The 20215-nt window shown below is 33.5% G+C and overlaps 2 protein-coding genes and 2 long non-coding RNA genes across 7 annotated transcripts; 2 read left to right on the top strand and 2 right to left on the bottom strand.

Moving 5' to 3' along the window:
• Window positions 1-445: 445 nt before the first annotated feature.
• LOC108488943 (uncharacterized) lies at window positions 446-1159 on the top strand. Its single transcript, XR_001871842.2, has 3 exons — window positions 446-575; window positions 704-767; window positions 879-1159. It is a non-coding gene; the product is annotated as an uncharacterized LOC108488943 (long non-coding RNA).
• A 3204-nt stretch (window positions 1160-4363) lies between these two features.
• Window positions 4364-7854, bottom strand: LOC108487461 (U-box domain-containing protein 44-like). Of its 2 annotated transcripts, XM_017791816.2 has the most exons (4): window positions 7674-7854; window positions 6406-7212; window positions 6019-6319; window positions 4364-5940 (listed from the first exon to the last, which is right to left on the bottom strand). In XM_017791816.2, exons 2-4 carry the CDS (start codon window positions 7201-7203, stop codon window positions 4496-4498), a joined length of 2544 nt encoding a protein of 847 aa, XP_017647305.1. In that variant the 5' UTR covers window positions 7204-7212; window positions 7674-7854; the 3' UTR covers window positions 4364-4495. The 2 variants fall into 2 exon arrangements, with proteins under 2 accessions (XP_017647305.1, XP_017647304.1); XM_017791815.2 differs by having other exon boundaries at window positions 6406-7854.
• A 6988-nt stretch (window positions 7855-14842) lies between these two features.
• LOC108488024 (uncharacterized mitochondrial protein AtMg00310-like) lies at window positions 14843-15523 on the top strand. Its single transcript, XM_017792344.1, has 2 exons — window positions 14843-15148; window positions 15203-15523. Exons 1-2 carry the CDS (start codon window positions 14843-14845, stop codon window positions 15521-15523), a joined length of 627 nt encoding a protein of 208 aa, XP_017647833.1.
• Window positions 15524-15741: 218 nt separating this feature from the next.
• Window positions 15742-19651, bottom strand: LOC128282302 (uncharacterized). 3 transcript variants are annotated; one of them, XR_008272526.1, is made up of 5 exons: window positions 19252-19651; window positions 19088-19147; window positions 18871-19001; window positions 16762-16849; window positions 15742-15968 (listed from the first exon to the last, which is right to left on the bottom strand). It is a non-coding gene; the product is annotated as an uncharacterized LOC128282302 (long non-coding RNA). The 3 variants fall into 3 exon arrangements; XR_008272525.1 differs by lacking the exon at window positions 19088-19147 and having other exon boundaries at window positions 19252-19650; XR_008272524.1 differs by having other exon boundaries at window positions 19088-19650.
• Between the last annotated feature and the right edge of the window lie 564 nt (window positions 19652-20215).

Below are 20215 nucleotides of genomic sequence, written 5' to 3' on the forward strand. Positions count from 1 at the left end.
ACATAGAAATTCAACCAATATAAATATTATGATTTGTATTATTTCATTTTATAGATTAATTTAATAAAACTTCCCATTCTATTTTAAAAGAATAATATTCGATATATTTATGTGAATAAAAACACAATGTATCATTTTAAGTAAAATAAAATTATATATGACTTAGCAAAAAAGTTATGAAAAATTTATAAATCTTCTATTATTTTTATTTAAATAATAATTAAGTATTGTGTTATTATTCATCAATACATCAATTATTCATCCATTTTTAAAAAAAATTAAAAAAAAAAAATCTTCTTTGGATAGGGGAGAATATTTACCGACATTGCAGAAAGGGCGTGTAAAAGTAGAGTGATTTAAGTGATTCTCCTCGGTTAGGATCAGTAGAATCCGATTCTACAAAACTGTAGACAATCACCAACTATAAAACAATACAAACACAACACTTTCCTGTCCATCCATTGTTAAGACGATAATAACTATAAGCATCCTACGTTCTTTCACAGTTTTGTTGATTTCTCCAATGGCAAACCACAAAACGCAACAGCCAACTATCGACCACAACAAATCAGCAGGTCATCTTCAATGTCACTTTTATTATTATTATTCTTGGGGTTTCCAGTGTATCTTCGTTCATTTTAATATTAATATGATACAAAATTTGTGGGGTTTATTTCTATTAAACATGTTTGTCCTCTTCCAGCATGTTGTCAGCCGGTGACAAGAAACAAAGGAAACGGCAGGAACAGAAACTTCCTTGAAGGATGGTAAGTCTTCAATTCTTTTCTCTCTATACCTTGGATAAACAAATATGTATTTCCATCTAATTTATATATTTTTATCTAATTTATATATTTTGTCTTTGAATTTATTTACAGTCTCTTTGCTTTGTGTTGCTGCTGGCTTTGGGATGCCTGCTTCGATCTGTAGAATAAGGAGCAGTCAAATGGCAATGTGGAATTACATATAAATTATTAATATTAATGTGTGTGTGTTTACAATTACTTCTTTTTTTATACTTTATTACTAAAGAATAGTAATCTAGTTCTGTAATGAACATTTAAGCTACAATGTTGTATTTTGTTCTTTGTATTGCGAGAAATATTTACATTAGTTAAATAAAGAATTTTATAATAAAATTCCATTTTTTTAAAAAAAAGTGTCTCAATAAAAATTATTTTTATAATTGATTCCGGTTAGAAACCCAAGCTTGAATAGCAGAGGGAGGAAATGAGTGTACAAAATTCTCATTCATCAAAAAACATTTCACAAATAAAGACATCATGAAGCCAATAAACAACTGATGAACTCTAAAAATAATTAGAAACATTAGACACATCAAATTTAACCAATGAATAAACCACTTAATTCGATGATGTCCCAAATGGAATCAACACGTACATTGCCTGTAAGTAAAATGATAAGAGATAAATTGTAAGTTTTCACTTCAAGAGCCAAAATACCCATTTGATGACACCATCTAAACACGAGGGCCATTTCTTCAGCCTTCATGGATAAAGGTTTAGCCAACCCCGGCATATTAAGGCTAGTTATAGAAACTACGTTCTTGCAACCTTCTCGAACCATAGTGTCCAATTGGTAATTTTTAGAGCCTAAGGTAAATCTCACATCCATATTCACTTTGAAGGAGTCTTGGGCAAAAAAAAGTCCTACATTCTCAGAACAGTTCCTTATGCTCAATGTAAGACCCAAATTTTACCCGGGACCCAATAAAATCAAACCCGAATTAAACCTAGTCTATTATCCAGTTACAAGTCCAAACCCAATTTTGGCCCAACCTAATCCCAACCCAAACACAAAATAAATAAATAAATAAATAAAAACCTTTGCCACCTACTCCACCACCTTTGTTGGCCACCCACCTTGGCCACCAACTCCACCACCCTTGGCCACCTAAACCACCCCAACCACTCCACTTGTAAAATTTGGCTATAAAAGCCATTCAAGACTTTGTTTCAATGGGGGGTTTTTGGTTTTTTGGGGAAGGATTGTTCTTTGTTTTGGAGGAGGTTTTTTTTGTTTTTTTGGAAAGAAGGTTATTTTTGTTTCTTGAAAAGGCTAGTTTTTGGAGATTAATCAAAGATCAAAGCAAAAGAGGTTTCTTTTGTCTATTCTTATCTTTAGTTCTTTGTTTGTTTATTGTTTTCCTTTCAATTTTATTTTGTTTTTTTTATACGAAAGTAAAAATAAAAGTAAGAAGCTTACCCATATTTTCATTACCAAAAAAGGTTTTTTTGAGGTCCGGCCGCCGTGTACGGTGGCGCCGATGGCGGCCCGTGGGGGTCCATGACCGAAGCAAAGCCGGACCAACGGCCGGATTTAGAAAAGAGGGAGAAAGAGAGTTGAGAGCTTTGTTTTATTATTTTATTATTTTTACTATTATTTATATTATTATTATTATTCCTCATGTATATATTATTATTTATATTATTATTATATTATATATGCCCTCTTCATATTTATTTATATTATTACTATCATTATTGTTACTTTTATTATTTTTATTTCTAACTACTATTATTATATATATATGTATTATTGTTTGTATCATTATTATTATTATCACCCCTATTGTTATTACTTTACTTTTGTATTCTAATATATTATTAATATTACTCATATTTTCATTATTTTTGCTATCACTATTACTATTATATATTAGTGTATATTTTTATGTATATATATATATTTATATATAGTATTGTTTTTATTACTTTAATTTAATATTTTTATTATATTTGCTTTTTGTATTTCTATATTTATTATTATTATTATATAGTAGTGTGTATTTCTATTATATATATATATATATATATATATATATATATATATTTATATATAGTATTATTGTTTACTTTACTTTAATATTATTCTTATTATCATTATATCCAACCCAATAATAATTCTTTCATAAAAGTAATATTCCGTATTTGGTAATTCGAGACAATCGTGCCCTAACTTATTGGGTTTCGATTTTTCTCCTTTAACCTAAATAACGGAATACTCTTTTAAATCGCGACATGAGTTTTGAAAAATACTTATTCTCGAAGATACGAGGTGTTGTGCCCTAACTTACTGGGTATGGCATTTTGTTACCTCGAAATAAGATTTTTGCAAGTAAAGGCAATATTCGGTGTTTGGGAATTCGAGGAAACGTGCCTTAACTTACTGGGTTTCGATTTTCCTCGTTCACCTTAACTAACTGAATAACCTTTTGAAATACACGAATTTTTATATAAAAGGCAAGCTCGTTCTCGAAAATTCAAGATGTCGTGTCCTAACTTACCGGATGTGACATTTTATATTGTGAGACGAGAAGGTCCTTAACATTTGAGCATTTTCTTTACAAAGAGGGATCGATTTTAAATTCTTTCAAGTTTTCAAATTTTCGACACTAAGACACTAATTAATTAACTAGGTACCAATTTTGGGCGTATCGAGGGTGCTAATCCTTCCTCGTATGCGTAACCGACTCCCGAACTCATTTTCGATTTTCAGAGACCAAAATTATCGTTTTAGTAAATCTTAACTTTTATTAAAATGATTAACTTAAGGTGATCCGATCACACCTAAAAAGATTGGTGGCGACTCCTATTTTCATTTTTTTTTCTTCTCCAAGTCGATACCCGTTTTTTTCAAAAAATGGTTACGACACTCAAAACATGGCATCTCAAACCTACAAGCCCAATCAAACACATCTTGCAAAGTCAATTGTTTGATATTGAAATTATATGGCTTGCACTTGGTTCCAAGTTATTGTTATATTAGTTGTTTAAACAAGAGTTGAGATAGAAAGTTGGGACAAGGAAATTTTGCGAATAGAGTAAAGCAAGGAGAACATTTGTCAATATAGTTTGGATTCATTGATGTTATCTTTACGGAACTTCGTTTAAAGAATAATTTTATTCAGTAATTCACTCAAAAAAATTATTAGCTTAAATATAATCTATTTTCACAACAAAAATAATTACAACCATGATAATTTCAATCTCAAAATCGAATCCAAATTATTATAATTACTCTCTCAAAAATCTCATAATACAATCAATACAGCTCCCCAAAGAATGTCAAGGGTGAAAAAATACTAACTCGAATCATGAAACAAAGTCAAAAGTTTTCAACAATTATCAAAGCAAAATTTATTCCAAAAATGCCAACAAAAAAGAATTGAAAGTACTTCCCTATCGGCATAACTCACTAAAAGAAGAAACAAATCAGGGGCTAAATGAATTCCAAAGTTGTTGAGCTCGCCGGAGGATTCAAACTTAGTTCATACTTTAATCATTTGTTACTATTATAATGTCAGAACTATAATATTTGAAATATTAAATAAAAAATTAAATCACATGCAACTTAAAAGGATTCAGATTTTGCTATCCCTTACAGACTCATAAATAAACAAAAGAAAACCTTACAAAAATTTGTTGGTTGGTCCATTTACAAAACTGTAACGATACATTGAGGAATGGTAGTCTCAAAAGTAACTAGACTGAAATTGTAAGAGTTCAAGCTGAGCCAACAATTTTGCAGTCGTTGATTTTAGCCTGGGATCACCCTTTTGAGCTAAATCAATTAGCACCACTTGCGCTGATTCCCCATACTTCACTCTAAGTTCCTCTACTCCGAATACCCTTTCCAATATCCAAAGCGCTTTTTCCTGAGCCTTCACACTTGCGGTTTCCATGATTTTGATAATCGCTTCCACGCCTGCGTTTTTTGCAATGTAATCGCTTCCGTTTTCCCAGATTTCGTCTTGCAATAGCGTCGCCAATGCATTCAGAACCGCTTCATCAGCTTCCCTTTCCTTGCCTTCCAGGATTTGTATCAATGGCGGGATTGCACCCGCTTTCACTAAACAAAACGTGTTGTTAACAATGCAGTACCCATCGTGGACGTCGCAGAACGCTGTTGCCGATGGAGGGACGCAGAACCAACTTTTCTTTTTCGATTTCCGAAGTGATACCGAGTTCTGTGATAGCTGCGCGAGTGCGGCCGCGGCTCGGCATTTTGCTACTAATGATCCGCAAGATAGCAGTTTGACGAGCAATGGGATCGCCTCGTTTTGTGCTGCGAGAAGCTGTAGTTTTTTATCTGAAGGAACCGTGAATCGAATAAGTACGCCCGCAACACCTTCTGCTAACGAATTCGATATCATTGAAGGGCTTGAATTCATCATGGATATCAAAATTGGTAGCAGATTCGATTTCTTAAGAACTTCAGTCGCTTTCTTATTGCTGATTGGTATGTTGCTCAGTATGCCAACCGCAGCAGCCTTATCAGTCTCCAATGGTGATGATAAGATAATGTTAACAATGGTGTTCAAATGGCTTTCTCCGAGCTGTTCGGTCAATTCTTCCGGTAAATGTTGCGAGAGAGTGTAGAGCAAATTCAACGCGCCGGTCCTGATTTTCATGTTGCTTTCTGTTAGAAATGGTAGAAGAAGATGAATCACACCGTTTTCCTTCATTTTACTTCTAACTTTCGATGCATTACGATGGCCTGCAATGCTATTCAGTGCTTGCAGAAGGTGACATTGAATTATAGGACTTGAGAGGTTTAAAAGGGAGAGCATTTGCTGTGCTACATCTTGATTAACAAGAATTGATTCTGACTGTGCGATTCGTGCAAGAATTGCCGAAGCTGGCTCCCGGAGAGTCATGAGCACGGATGTTACAGAGAAAAGGAGCTGAAGCAGAGATACCACTATACCGGAATTGATCAACCGTTGTACATTTTCCGACAAATTTGACAAATTTTGCAATGCATTCAGTGCAGATAACTTTGCTTCAAGCTTTCCGGCATTGAACATCTTTACGAGAGGCTCGACCGCTCCATCTTCTCCAAGGGAAGCTCTACTTTGATCTGTTACCTCCATTCTCGACAACGCAGTTGCCATGAGGATCTTACTCATGTCGGAGCCTAGCAAGACATTAGAATTTACTATACATTCTAATATCAACAATCAAATGCAGCAAATAAAGGGCATTTTTGTGTTACCTTCCTTCAAGTAGTGCACTAACGGTTTGAAATAACCGGCTTCGGCCATATGAAGCGCATTCTGCGTATTGCTCGACAACGCATTTAACAACTTCCCTGCATTGCTCGAAGCAATTGGATCGTCGCCATTAAGCATTGTAACTAACATAACAATGCAACCCTGAATTCGACCAAGCCGTCTCCAAACTGCTTGAAGGTCTGATAGATCAAGCAACAGCCCTACAGCTTCCCTCCTCTCTTCCGTATCTCGTGTCAACGATTTCACCAATGCCGATAACGATGCTGCATCTGCCATCTTCTCCTGTTAACTAGCATACCGGTGTAAGACAGACTAACAAGAAAATATTCAACTGAAAATATCAAGGCAAAATAAAAAAATTAGTTCACCTTGTTTTCGGAATTTTCGGAAGCAAGTTTTTGCAATATCCGAAGAATGATCAACCGGTTGTTCGGCTTACATGAACTCAACCTATTCACTAGAATGAGAACAATGCCTCCTTCATTTATCCATTCATTCGTAATCAATCCCTGCCTAATCGACTCGTTAAACCACAAAAGCGCGAAATTGAACTCTTCATCATTGCCATACTTGAGTTGCAAGATGACATCGTCGACAGTAAGATTTGATCTTTCCTCTATGATTTCAGTTCTTTCTTCCTCAATTTCTGTCTCTGATGCATTGGCAGTGATAAACTCATATCCATGGCTTGGACTAGGAGGCCGACTCGGGCTTGGACTCGGTCCCAGACTTGGACTAGAACTCGGAGTTAAGCTTCCATTGAACCTGACATTCATGAATTCCTTATGCAATGCACTGATCTTTTCTTTCATTTCCAGATGAAGATCAATGCTAGCAAACAACACAAGGCCTAAGGATCTCCCAAGATCTTGTGTCACATTTTCAATCCATGTATTAGGTTGCTTTGAATCAGGGCTTTTGATCAAAGTCTTCACACGCTGAAGCTCTTTCTCGATCGATTCAATCGCTTTTCGGATCGTTCTCGTGTCCATAACATCTTTTTTATCCTTTATATCACTCAAAATTAAACCAAGTTTATTGAGAAGACATGAGAATTCAATGAATAATCCCTTCTCTGAGTCTTTAGCAATTGAGGACACCTCTTCTACTGAGGCTACTAGCTCGGATATAAGTTCAGGGAAAGCTCTGGAATCAGTTTTTTTCATTTTCAAGGACTGGGTATTTAAAAAAAAAAAAAAAACCAAAGATATCAATGAATTTCCAGAGAAAAAGAAAAGGTTTTCCAGGAAAAACAGAGGATTTTCCGAGAAAGAAAACAGTGGATTTTCCAGGGTCTAAAAAGAGGTCAAACAAGGGCAGGGTTTTGTAAACTCAGAATCAAAAAGAAACTTTACAAACTTCAAATATCTTATATCACTAAAAAATTAACAAATTAGCACATAAAATATTTCAATGAATGAAAAAAGAACAAAGGGAAGAAAAAAAGGAAAACAGAGGATTTTCCCAGAGTTCTAAACAGAGGTCAAACAGGAACAGGGGCTGCAAATTCAGGAATAACAGGAAATTTTACATGCTTCAAAGATCTTATACATGGAAATTTACAAACTAATTTAGATTTATATACACACAAAAAAGTGTAAATAATTAAGGGTGAAGAAAAGAGAAGGAACTTAACCTGAAGATTGGAAGACAAAAAGAGTGAGAAAAAAGACTAAGAAATTGAATCTTAATTACAGTGTTAGAAATAGAGGAAATTAAAAGATGAAAATGTTGGGGATGGAAGTTTGTAATTTGGAGTTATGTGGAGAAGAGTATCTTCCTTGGCAATGTCAATGTCAGCTGGCTATTGACCTTTTTATCTGCCTTATTTATTACTAAATCTTATGCTTCAATTTTATTTTTAGAAGACCAAGTCAAAATAAATAATTTATTTATAAGTAATTTCATATGTATTTTTGTTTTTGTTCTTTTCCTTCTTTTATCGGCTTTTATTTTATTAAATGAGTCAATAGGAAAATCATTATAAATCTTTCTTTAAAAACATGATTATAAATAAGTTAAAATATGTTCTCAAAATTTAATTATTCTATTTTTAAAATTCATCTTGTCATTATTATTATTTTTAGGTAAAATTAAATTCATTTAAATTTTTAAATGTGTAAAGCGAAGCAAAGTGAAAATAAGAATTATATAACAAATTCAAGCTAGTAGGCTTACTTCGTTGTTACCTAATTAAATAAATTTATTAACGTTAACAATACCAATGATAAAAGGAAGATAACAAATACAATCAAAATAGTTTGCTTTCAATAAAACCGCTTTAGCCAAAGCATGAGTTGCTTTATTAGTATCCCTACGTATCCAATGGACAAATAAAGATTGAAATCTAGAAATAATGTGTCGACAATTCAATAATAATTTCTTAGAGTAAAAAAATCGAACATACTAAAAGAAAAAGTTTGCCATAGTCATTTATCAATTTTAAGAATGATGTCATTTATATGAATAGATCGAAACTATAAAAGAGTCTCACCAGAAAGATTGGCCTTATTACATCGCACAAACTCTCCAATCTCATTAAGCTCAATCGAGGCCCACCTATACACCCTCAATCAACAAAAAGTGTACCACCAAAATTACATTTTTTGCTTACCCCTAAAAGACGTCTTCAATAGCTATTGTCATCTCACCCACTCTTGTAGATGCCAATTGAGAAGCATGTATCAGTCTCCCAACCATCCTTGCAAGAACTCATCCACATCATGCATAAGCTGATCTGCAGTCAAGACTTTCTGCTTCCATACAGTCGCATTTCTGCAAAACGAAATGCCTCGTAGCATGCCCAAAATCTGCTTCGTTTTTTCAACTTGTTGCTCAAGTAACACAGGAGAGATAAATTCCCCCACCAAACTCAAAGCTGGCACAATACCCACCTCCTGCCAAACCGCAATCACAAACGAACAATGGGAAAAAAAACGCTCTAAATTCTCTTTGGCTTGTCAGCATATGTTAGAAGTTGTGTGACCTAGATTGGTGTTAAAATAAAATAAAAGTGATAAGATAGGAAGATCTATGGTACAGGCTGCACATGTAAAATTCGAATAGAAGTTTACTCATTCTATTTGATGTTGATTAGAATAAGGTGTTTCAATTTTATTACATTATTTCTATTTGACTTTAATTAGAATAATATTTTTAAACCTATAAATAGACGTAATAGTCTCTCCTCTTATATCATTTGAATTTAAAATAGTAAATTTTCTTTTCCTCTACTAGTGATTTATTTCGAAAGGATTTCCACGTAAAATTTTGTGTGTTCTTTTCTCTCATTCTTTGTAATTCATTGTCATTTTCGACACTCAATTTTCACAGCATCTATAACAAACCAGGTCAATAACTACACATGGGATAGAAGCTTACTTTTACATGGAACAAAACCCTATAAGAAGAGAATCACTTCAACCTTGCTTAGTAAGCAAAGCCAAGTCAAGTTGGTACAAATGATGGAAGCCCATATTGCCATACTTCGAAACACAAAACCTATCCCAAGAAGCCTAATGAATTCTCTTTCAACCTCCATTAGAATCCCACCAAAAGGAGTTCATCATCTTCTGCAAGTCATCACAAGAATTGGGGGAAGTAGAAAAACACTCGTATTATAAACCGGAAAAGCCTGAACAATCATTGTGAGCATCACTTCCTTCCTAGCTCTCAGAGAGAAATTTATTCTTCCAACTAAGAATACGTTTACTCAACCGTTCTTTAATAACACAAACACCTATTTTCTCATTGGCAAACCCAAGTATTTGTCATGTTTGAGAGGTGCAGTAACACCATAACATTACAAATAGTGTGTCGAACATCTTGCTTAGTGTTTGAATTGAACATAATACCCTATTTCAAGAAGTTAACAGCCTGTCCAAAACTCGTCCCATATTATCGGAGCACATACTTTACTTCAACAACTTCTGATTTGCTAGCTCGAGAAAAGAAAAAGCTATCTTCAGTAAACATTCAATGAGAAATCGTCCAAACTCCCTCGGCAAATAGCAAGACCATGTAAATAACTTAAGTCCTCGGGCACAAAATGAACCCCATGCGTTCCATAATAAACCTTAAAAAGGTCCAATCGTCTTTACTGATATCAATCTTTAGTATGACTTCACCCATAGATCCATAGTTTTTATTTTTCATATTATTTTTCCTTTGAAAGGGAAAATGGGACCAATTCAACTAAACTGTAGGGATGATAACAATTGGGTGCAATTTTGAATAAAAGATTAAATCAAATTAATACAATAATATAAACAACAAAATAAACTATTTAAATTATTATATTTAACTTTTATTTAAAATAATATACCAATGGAACAAATTCAATAAAAATTGAACCATAACAAAGTTGAACTAGATTTAATAAAATTAAATGAACATTGTATTAAAGTTTTAAACTCTACAAACATGATGAGAGATTGACCGTGTTCTCTATAGGAATATAATAAAATACTAAAAATAAAAAAGTATGTCAATTTTTTAAATTACTTGAAAAAATATACCGTCAATATATTAAATATTAACCTTATTATGATTTGAAATTATCTTTTATTTTCTCAATTTTCTCTCGGCACTACATATTCAATAGTTACTTTTACGCCCTCTCAACAAGTGAAAATTATTTTAATGATAGCTATAGTGGTTATAAAATGAATCATCCAAAAATCTTATTAAAAATATTTTCATCACAAAATTCAATCAAATCCTAAACAATTTATAAAAATAAATTATATTATGAATCCTATTTGATTAATAAAATTTATGGAAATTTCAACATCATAAAGCAGCCATCCCAAATTGACAAATTGAAAAAATTGGGATGGCACTTAGCCCACGTTTAAGCCTAAAAGCCAAAACTTGAAAAGAATTTCCAAGTTCCTTCTTGGATTTTGACCACCAATTTTTTCTACTCAAGACTTCCTTTTTACTTACAACAATCCCTTTTAGTAAAATATCATTCTTCTTCCTTTTGGTGGTTTCTCCCATACTTTCAATTTGACTTTTCATTGTGTATTTAAAATAAAGCTTTTTGAATTTGATGGAATTCTAAAATTTTATTTAAATTTGACCATGTTGCTCTTTAGGAAATTATAAGTTTTTTCTAAAAGAAGGAAATTATGTTTTAAATTTTTCTAATTCAAAAGTAATATATATTCATCTTCTTGAAAAATTTTAATTTGTCATTCTCCTATTGAAAAGGGATAGGGATGACATGAAATTATAATTTCATATAATCATTTCTCTATAATTATAATATGTTTTATATAGTCTATAATTGTAATATGTCTTAGCTCGATTAGTATTAGTATTGTTGCCAATGCAGAAGGATGCGGGTTGAAGTATGTTGAAGCACATTATTCTCCTATTTATGAGTTGGAAATGGACTATGAATAATTTTAGAGATTATATTAAAAAGAACAGATATGATTAGAACTTATAACAATATTATTCAAAATAAATTCTTACCTTTGATTTTTTTTAATATACCTTGAATCATGTATTTAAAATAAAAGCTGCATAGTGGTTCAATTAAATTGGGTGGAATTTTGGGTGCTTATATATGATCTCCCTCTTTGGTTTATGGCAGAATCTGTTGCCCAGCAGTTGGGAAATTTTATTGGGGAATTTTGTGAGTATGATACAGTTGCAGTTCAGTTAGGATACAAGCGTATAATGAGAATAAAGGTGAAAGTGGATGTTAGAAAGCCTCTAAAGAGAAAGAAGAAGATTGCGCTGAAGAATGATGAATCTGTCTATGTTCGATTTGAGTATGAAAAATTGACTTTATTCTGTTTTCTATGTGAAAGGGTGGGACATGGGGAATTTTTTTTTCGGTTAGAGTTACACAGCCATAGCCAGAATATGTTTTTAACTGGGATATTTCTCTGCTTGCTCAGACGAGAAGGAATTAGTCATGGAAGAGTAAATGGCTTGTGAAAGATGACGGAGGGAAATCTTCTATTTTTGGAAACCCGATTTTAACGGGGGATGGAAGGAATAAAGGGATTCTGAATCCAAATTTAGTAAATAAAGGCGGGAATTGGGTTTTAATCACAAAAGATTTTAATTTTGTTGCTGTTAAAGATAAAAGAAAGTTAACAGATGTTTTGGGCCACTTAAAAAATGGGGATGGGGTCTAGTTTAATGAGGATTTTGATGAGGAAATAGTAGCCCGTGAAAAAGTAAGCAGTCCAATTGTGTACATTGATGGTCTGAAATGACCCCGTGTTCATGCTACTGTTTCATGAGTTTCTGGTTATGAGGATTCGAATCAAACTTTTGGTACTTCATTGCAAGTACAAGACAATCTACGATCGGCAGGCCTTACCAAACAAGCCAGTCGGGAGCAATGAAACTCCTAAACTAGAATGTTCGGGGTTTAGGGAGGCTTCAAACTGTTAATCGTCTTTGGCATATGCTGAGAGATATTAATCCCATAGTGGTGTTTTTAATTGAAACAAAGTTGCAGGGTGGTAGGATGGAGAAGGTTAGGCGTAAGTTTGGTCTGCTGAATGGAATTGATGTGGATTTGGATGGTAGAAGCGAAGGTTTATCTTTAGGATCGAATAGTGAGTGCAAGATTACTCTTCGATCTTTTTCAAGAAGGCACATCGATGTAATGATTGAGGAGGATTTGGAGGGGAAAACTTGGAGATGTACGGGGTTTTATGGAACACCGGAGGAGAATATGCGTGAAGTTTCTTGGAACTTGTTACACATATTGAATGACTCTCCGAATATCCCTTAGGTTGTTATAGGAGACTTCAATGAAATTACTTTCTCAAATGAGAAGAAATGCGGTCTTCCAAGAAGGGAAAGGCAAATGTGTCGATTTTGAGAAGTTATGGAAGACTGTTCTCTTACTGATATTGGCTACAATAGACAACGGTTTACTTGGGAAAAAGGCCATACAAGTGTCAATAATATTTGGGAACGCCTTAATAGAGGTATTGCGAATCCTACTTGGTGGGAGTTATTTCCTAATTTTAAGTTATCTCATTTACCACATGCGTTTTCAGATCGTTGTCTTTTGTTGCTGAATTCGTTTGCTGGAAACCATCAGCCAAAGCAGTAGCATTTCATATTTGAACTACGTGGCTTATGGAGGAATCGTGTGAAAGGGAGGTGAGTAGGATTTAAGTTGAGAGTCTGGGGGATGTTTCAAATAAGATTAAGGCAATGGGAGTAGGATTAGAGGGATGGTTCCAAAGAATTAAGAAGCAGAAGTCTCTTACAAGGAAAAAGTTGGAAAGACAGTTAATTAATTTAAATAAAGCTATTCCCACAAATGATGTTTTGGGCGCATTAGTGGATACTAAACCAGCTCTTAACATGGAGGCTGATAAAGATGAGCTTTATTGGGAGCAGAGAGCGAGAGCGAATTGGTTGAATAATGGGGATAGAAATACAAAGTTTTTCTATCAAATGGCAATGAACTGTAGATGGAGGAATAGGGTGAAGGTGTCGGTGGATAGTGAATGTATTATTTATGAGAACAATGTAGATTTACTAGAGCTGGCCACTAATTACTTTAACTCTTTATTTACATCGAAAGGTGTGGGTGAGACTAGTGCAATTTTAGAAGGAATTGAACCGTGCATAACTCAACTGATGAAGGAGGATCTCGAGAAGGATTTTACTTCTGAGGAGGTATGTTTGAAAATTAAAGAAATGAGCTCTTTGAAAGCTTCTAGGGAAGATGGTTTAGGGGTGATTTTTTATCAATGGTTTTGGCATATTGTAGGCAAAGTTGTGGTTGATTTTTTTATTGAAACGTTGCATGGGCTCCATAATATGGCTGATATCAACAGTACGTGAATTGTTTTGATTTCTAAGGTTAGTTCGCCTCGTGACATGACTCAATTTAGGCCTATTAGTCTTTGTAATATTCTCTATAAAATAATTTCAAAGATGCTTGCGAATAGGCTTCAAAAAATTCTTCATTTGTGTATTGACGAAGCACAAAGTGCTTTTGTCCCTGGAAGATTTATCACTAATAACATTATCGTAGCTTATGAAATTTTGCACTCCATGAAGCGAAAGAGAGTAGGTTCAAAAGGACCATTTGCTTTAAAACTTGACATGAGCAAAGCATATGACCGGGTTGAATGGAGATTTGTGCAAGCTATTTGTCAAAAAATGGGTTTCTCGGATATGTGGGTAGAGAATGTCATGCGTTGTGTTTCTTCGGTGTCGTACTCTGTGGTTATGAATGGGGAGGTAGGCAATATGGTTTTCTCGTCTAGAGGTCTTCGTCAAGGGGATGTTATTAGTCCTTATTTATTCCTCATTTGTAGCAAAGGGCTGTCGACTCTCCTTCAAATGGCTGCTACTAGAGGTGATCTTAATGGGTTTCGGGTGAATAAGCATGGTCCAAGATCACTCATCTATTTTTTGCCGATGACAGTCTTATTTTTGGGGATGCAACAGTCTTTGGGGCTACTGTGATTATGGATACTTTAGAGGTTTATGCCCAATATTCAGGCTAAGAAGTCAATTTTGATAAGTCGGGGATCTTCTTTAGCTCAAATGTTGAACAGAATAGAAGGGAGGAGGTGTGTCGGATTTTGGGGGTTGGTTGGAGTAACAACCCTGAAAAATATCTTGGTCTTCCTGCAATAGTGGTACGCAATAAGAAGTGGGTGTTTAAGGAGCTTAAGAAGAAACTAACTAGGAGAGTTTCAAGTTGGAACTCGAAGGAGAGTTTCAAGTTGGAACTCGAGATTACTTTCTATAGGCGAGAGAGAAGTATTGATTAGAGTTGTGCTACAGCCTATTCCACTGTATACCATGAATTGTTTCTTGTTGCCGTCAACCGTGTGTAAAGAGTTGGAAGTGATTTTAGCCCGATTTTGGTGGCAAAAGAAGACTGGGAGGAGAGGCCTTCATTGGTGTGCATGGAAAGAGTTGTCTGTGCCAAAAGAGGAGGGTGGAATGGGGTTCTGTGATTTGTCAAAATTCAATATTGCTCTTCTAGCGAAACAGGGATGGCGGATTATGAAAAATCCGAGTTCTCTAATTGTGCGTGTCCTTAGAGCAAAGTATTTTAATGGATCTAATTTCTTGGAGGCTGCGTTAAGGACAAATCCATTGCTTGTATGGAAGAGTATCTAGTGTGCAAAGGGTCTTCTTGGTTCGGGTTTGAAATAGAGGATTGGAGCTAGATCATCGGTGCCAATTTGGAAAGATTATTGGTTGCCCGGGAATGATCAAAGGCTTATTACTATTGAAAAGGTGGCTGGAATGGAATGGGTGTCTGACTTAATTCTACAGAATCCTAACCGTTGGAATAGAGATATCATTTATTCGATTTTTACGAAAGAAGAAGTGGATCAAATTGTGAGTATTCCTATTCCTACTACTAATCAATCTGATAAAGTAGTTTGGTTTAAGGAAAATTCAGGCATTTACTCAGTGAAAAGTGGGTATAAATTACTTTTGGATCCTCCAAGTGTAAATGTCAATGAGTAAAAGCTGTTCAAGCAGATATGGACTTTAATGTGTCCATCCAAAGTTTGCATTTTATGTAATACCCCTACCCGTATTCATTGCCGGAATAAGGTACGAGGCATTACCGGAGTTTACGAATTAAATTTTTTTTATATTCAATATAGCCCTTTATAAATATCTAACCTTCCTCGCAATATTAAATCGAGACCAATCCACATCAACCAAATCAATTAAACATATTTTCAAGATAAATTCATGCATATTTATAAGATAACGTCATCACATATCTAAAACCAGGTTTGTTAACCATACTAATGGCTAACTTTACATTCATTTCACGTTAACATTTACTTTGTTAGCTTATACATGCCATTGATTTCCAAAATAAAGTTTCTTTATATACCGAAATCCTGAGGTTGACATTGTGATGTGTCTCCGACCAAATCCGACCTCCGAGCTCTTAACACTACAAAACAGGGAAAAAGGAAACGGGGTAAGCACTTTGTGCTTAGTAAGCTCATGTAACAAGAATTATACTTACCTAATATTTTCAATACAATATAATAAACATTCATATATCCATTCAATGCATTATTACCCTAACATGCACAAACTCAACATTCAAGTTAGTACAATAATTTCCATGTATCAATAATATATATACCATGATTGATGAGCTCGTCAATACCATGATTTCCATTTCCTTGCTATTTTTCCATATTTATCCCGTTGAATTTATCGAATTTGATGGATTTTCAGAGGTACACATTTATTGTACAATTCAGGTCCGTCAATTCATATTCATGTGCACATATCCATTTCAGAGAGCACACTCATGAACCTCAACCTTGCGGTGGGATTACCGGTCAGGCTAAATCCCGCAATATAAACTCATAAAGTATTGTCGGGATTACTACCCAAAGCTAAATCCTCGCAACGACAATTACTCTAATGAGCTTGGATCAATTACAGTCCAAGCTAAATTTGACCCTAATTGATTACCGTCTGGCTAAATCCATTTTACACATATTCTTTGGAGGGCTATATCAGATAGGATCACCCGTCCTGCTAGATCCTTTTTACCGTCAATTCCTTTTCGAGATCCATCGAATTTTCCTTTCATTCAAACGGATTTCTTCCCATTTTATCAAATATATCAATGTTTCATAAATTTCCATATAATGAACATTCAAATCATATTCATATCAAAACATGCATTTCAAGCATTTAAGAATATAATTCAAGTTACACGAACTTACCTTGATACCTGTTTGTAAACAGTAAAAATCTACTAATCCCGAACTTTTTCCTTTCCTCGATCTAGCATCGTATTTGAATCTTCCGGATCTAAATAAATAAATTTAATTATTAATTTAATACAATTCATGTTCATATGCAACATTCTCTATAATTCAACTATTATTTATAGTTCATTCAAAGCTGTCTACTTGAGTCATAGTCACTAAATTATATATAAATTGAGCTACGGAACTCAAAATTAAGATCTGTTAATTTTTCCTAAAACTAGACTCATATATATTTTTATCATAAAATTTTAAGAATTTTTGGTTTAGCCAATAAGTACATTTTATTCTTTAAAGTCACCCCTGTTCTGTTGTCGACAGTTCTGACCCTTCTTCACTAAAAATTAATTATCTCTTCATACAGAATTTAAATAATGTTCTCGTTTGTTTCTATTAAAAATAGACTCATTAAGGATTCTATACATATAAATTTAATCCCATAATTGTTTTTATTAAATTTTTTATGATTTTTAAAAGTCAGAACAGGGGAACCCGAATTCATTCTGACCTTGTCTCACAAAATTCATTATATCTCAAAATTTACAAATCCATTGCTTACACTATTTCTTCTATGAGAAACTAGACTCAATAAGCTTTAATTCCATATTTTTTTCATCTTCTAATTTGATCTCTACAATTTATGGTGATTTTTCAAAGTTAGTCTACTGCTGTTGTCCAAACTGTTTTTGTGCAAGCTATTTATTACCATTTTTCCCCTAAGCTTTTAATAAATGATAATTTCGTCCCTACTCAATTAGCCTCTTAATTGAGCTAATTTTTATCAATTAACATTTTATTCTATCACCTTAAACTAGTTTACAACCTTTAGGAATCAAAATTTCAGCAATAGACTTTAATTCCAAGCATTTTCACAATTAGGTCCTAAAAATCAATTTCTAATGAAATTACCTAATAAAATCATCTCATAAACAAATTAAAGCTTTAATTTAATTCTATTTCATCATAAAATTACAGCACTCAACCATGGTGACTTTCAATTTCATCCATGAAATAAAAAACTAATGAATTTAATAGTAGGACCTAGTTGTAAAAGTTTTAGAAACACAAAAAATTACAAGAAAAAGGCAAGGATTAACTCACTTGGTGCAAAAATTATGAAATATCAGCTTATAGAACCATCCTATGGCGTTTTTAGCTGCTGGAATTGAAGAGAAATGAAGAGAAATCTAGATATTTCCTATTTAGTCCTAGCTTTATTTAGTTAATTTTACAATATTCCAATTTTACCCTTAATTTATCAATTTTTCTGCTGATTTCATACCCTTACCGTCCAGCCCAAATAAATTTTGGGTCTAATTTCCTTTTAAGTCCTTTCTCATTAGACTTTTAAGCTATTTAATCACTCTAGCAACTTTTACACCTATTACAATTTAGTCCTTTTCATTTAATTGACTACCCAAACATTAAAATTTCCTAACGAAATTTTAATACCACATTAATAACATTTCATAAATATTTATAAAATTATTTTTGACTCGATTTTACGAGATAGAGGTCTCGATACCTTGTTTTTACTCAATCTCTTCAATAATTTCTTTTTCTATCCAATCACTAAATTGGTAAAATTTTTCTATCAATATTTTTATACGATTTTCCTATCATATCAATTTTTAAGCAAAAATATTGAAATAAATTTCTCTTTAAATCGGATCTATGGTTACGAAACCATTGTTCTAATAACATTGAATTTATGCCATTACATTTTTATTTGGAAATTTGTGAAAAATTTTATCCCTATCTATCAGAACTTACATTTTAGGAGATTGATTACAGATAACAAATGTCCGCGCTGCAAACTAGTTTGTGAGTCATCACTCATGCTATTCGGGATTGCTTGTTTGTTGCACAAGTTTGGTCCAAGTTAAATGTTCAGTGGCCAAATTCAATGACAAATTCTAATTTTAAAGAATGGCTGAGTTAGGTGCTGGAGAGCTCAGACAGTAATAAAAAAGGTGAGATTGCCATTGCAATTTGGGCACTTTGGTTCTCTTGCAACAAATATGTTTATGAGAATAAGATGCAGAGTGCTGAGGAGATTGTTACCTTTATTAGCAGTTTTAGTATGGAGTATCGAGGTTGCGTTTTGAATCTGAAGCACCCCAAGCCAAGATCCATGGTTAAATGGATGCCTCCTCCGCAAGGGTAGGTTAAGATTAATGTTGATGCAAGGATATCTATAACCAAAAATCGTGCAGTTTCAGGCTTCATTGTTAGAAATGATGAAGGTCTCATAATGGAGTCGGGGTTCAAGGGTCATCACCTGACTCATTCGGTATTAATTGCAGAAGCAATAGCAGTTTTTCATGGGCTTTAGTTTGCTCTAGAGTTGGGATTTACAAAGGTTATCCTCGAGAGTGATTCTAGGTTGATTGTTCAAAATATTCAACAAACAAGTAAGGATTACTCGAAATCAAGACCTTTTACCTGGGATGTGCAGAATTTGGTAAGGCTTTTTCATTCTTGCCGAATCCAATTTATTGCGCATGAAGGTAATCGAGCAGCACATGCGATGGCTGTTGAGGCCTTGTGAAATGAAGCAGATTTGTTGTGGGTTGAAGATACGCCTTTGCAAGTTGTGGAAGTGGTCGATGCTGATCGTCGGTACAGTCAACCTCCATAATCATTTCTTTGTGACAACAACTAGGTTGAAAAAATCTTGAAATATGGATGACTGTCTCAACAAATTCCTTATTTCCAGGCGTTCCACTGTCGGATTTTGGAAGACTTTGCCATTTATTGACAGGAGCTTTGATGCGAAATGAGCCTCGATTTTGCAGGGCGGAGAAAACGATGCTTTTAGTTTTCTTATTTTATTGTTTTTATTTCATTTTGTGTTTACTTTTGGGTTTTGATTGGGTTTGTTTTTGGGTCTTCTCCGGTGGTTTTCAGGCCCTAATAATAAACGGTTTAAATTTTTCAAAAAATAAAAAATAAAAGCTCCATATATAATATATTCATTTATAAATAGTTGAGTATACAAATTTAACTAAGTTTTAATTGAATTTAATTTTCATAATTTATTTAGAGAAAGGAACAAAAAATTGTTTAAAGGCTACGCAAGTCTTTTACTATATAATCACTATAGAACGGGGTCTAGTTGACATTTATTTTCATAATTAACAAAAATTAAAATAAATAATAGTTATTTAATAATATTTAATTTAAAAATGAATTATTATTAAACAAATAAATTATTAAAACTGAAAATCCCCGCATTAATGGAGACATAATCATAAATATAATTCTCATTTAGAATTCTTGAAAAAATGCCTAAATTTTTTATGAAAAAACTCAGAATTCTTCATTAATCTTCCGTTCAAGAAAAATGAAGATATTAATCCAACAAAGGCCAGTCATCAGGGAATAAATTCAGATCACCTATTGTTGA

The sequence above is a fragment of the Gossypium arboreum genome, chromosome 10 (assembly GCF_025698485.1).
Source record: "Gossypium arboreum isolate Shixiya-1 chromosome 10, ASM2569848v2, whole genome shotgun sequence".
NCBI lineage: Eukaryota > Viridiplantae > Streptophyta > Magnoliopsida > Malvales > Malvaceae > Gossypium > Gossypium arboreum.

Coding starts and splice junctions, on each gene's coding strand:
- LOC108487461 (XM_017791816.2), bottom strand. CDS start 7,203: ATGAAAAAAACTGATTCCAGAGCTTTCCCTGAACTTATATCCGAGCTA. Junction 6,320..6,405: donor CCGAAAATTCCGAAAACAAG/GTGAACTAATTT, acceptor GCTAGTTAACAG/GAGAAGATGGCAGATGCAGC. Junction 5,941..6,018: donor AGTGCACTACTTGAAGGAAG/GTAACACAAAAA, acceptor ATGTCTTGCTAG/GCTCCGACATGAGTAAGATC.
- LOC108488024 (XM_017792344.1), top strand. CDS start 14,843: ATGAATTGTTTCTTGTTGCCGTCAACCGTGTGTAAAGAGTTGGAAGTG. Junction 15,149..15,202: donor TAAGGACAAATCCATTGCTT/GTATGGAAGAGT, acceptor GGTTTGAAATAG/AGGATTGGAGCTAGATCATC.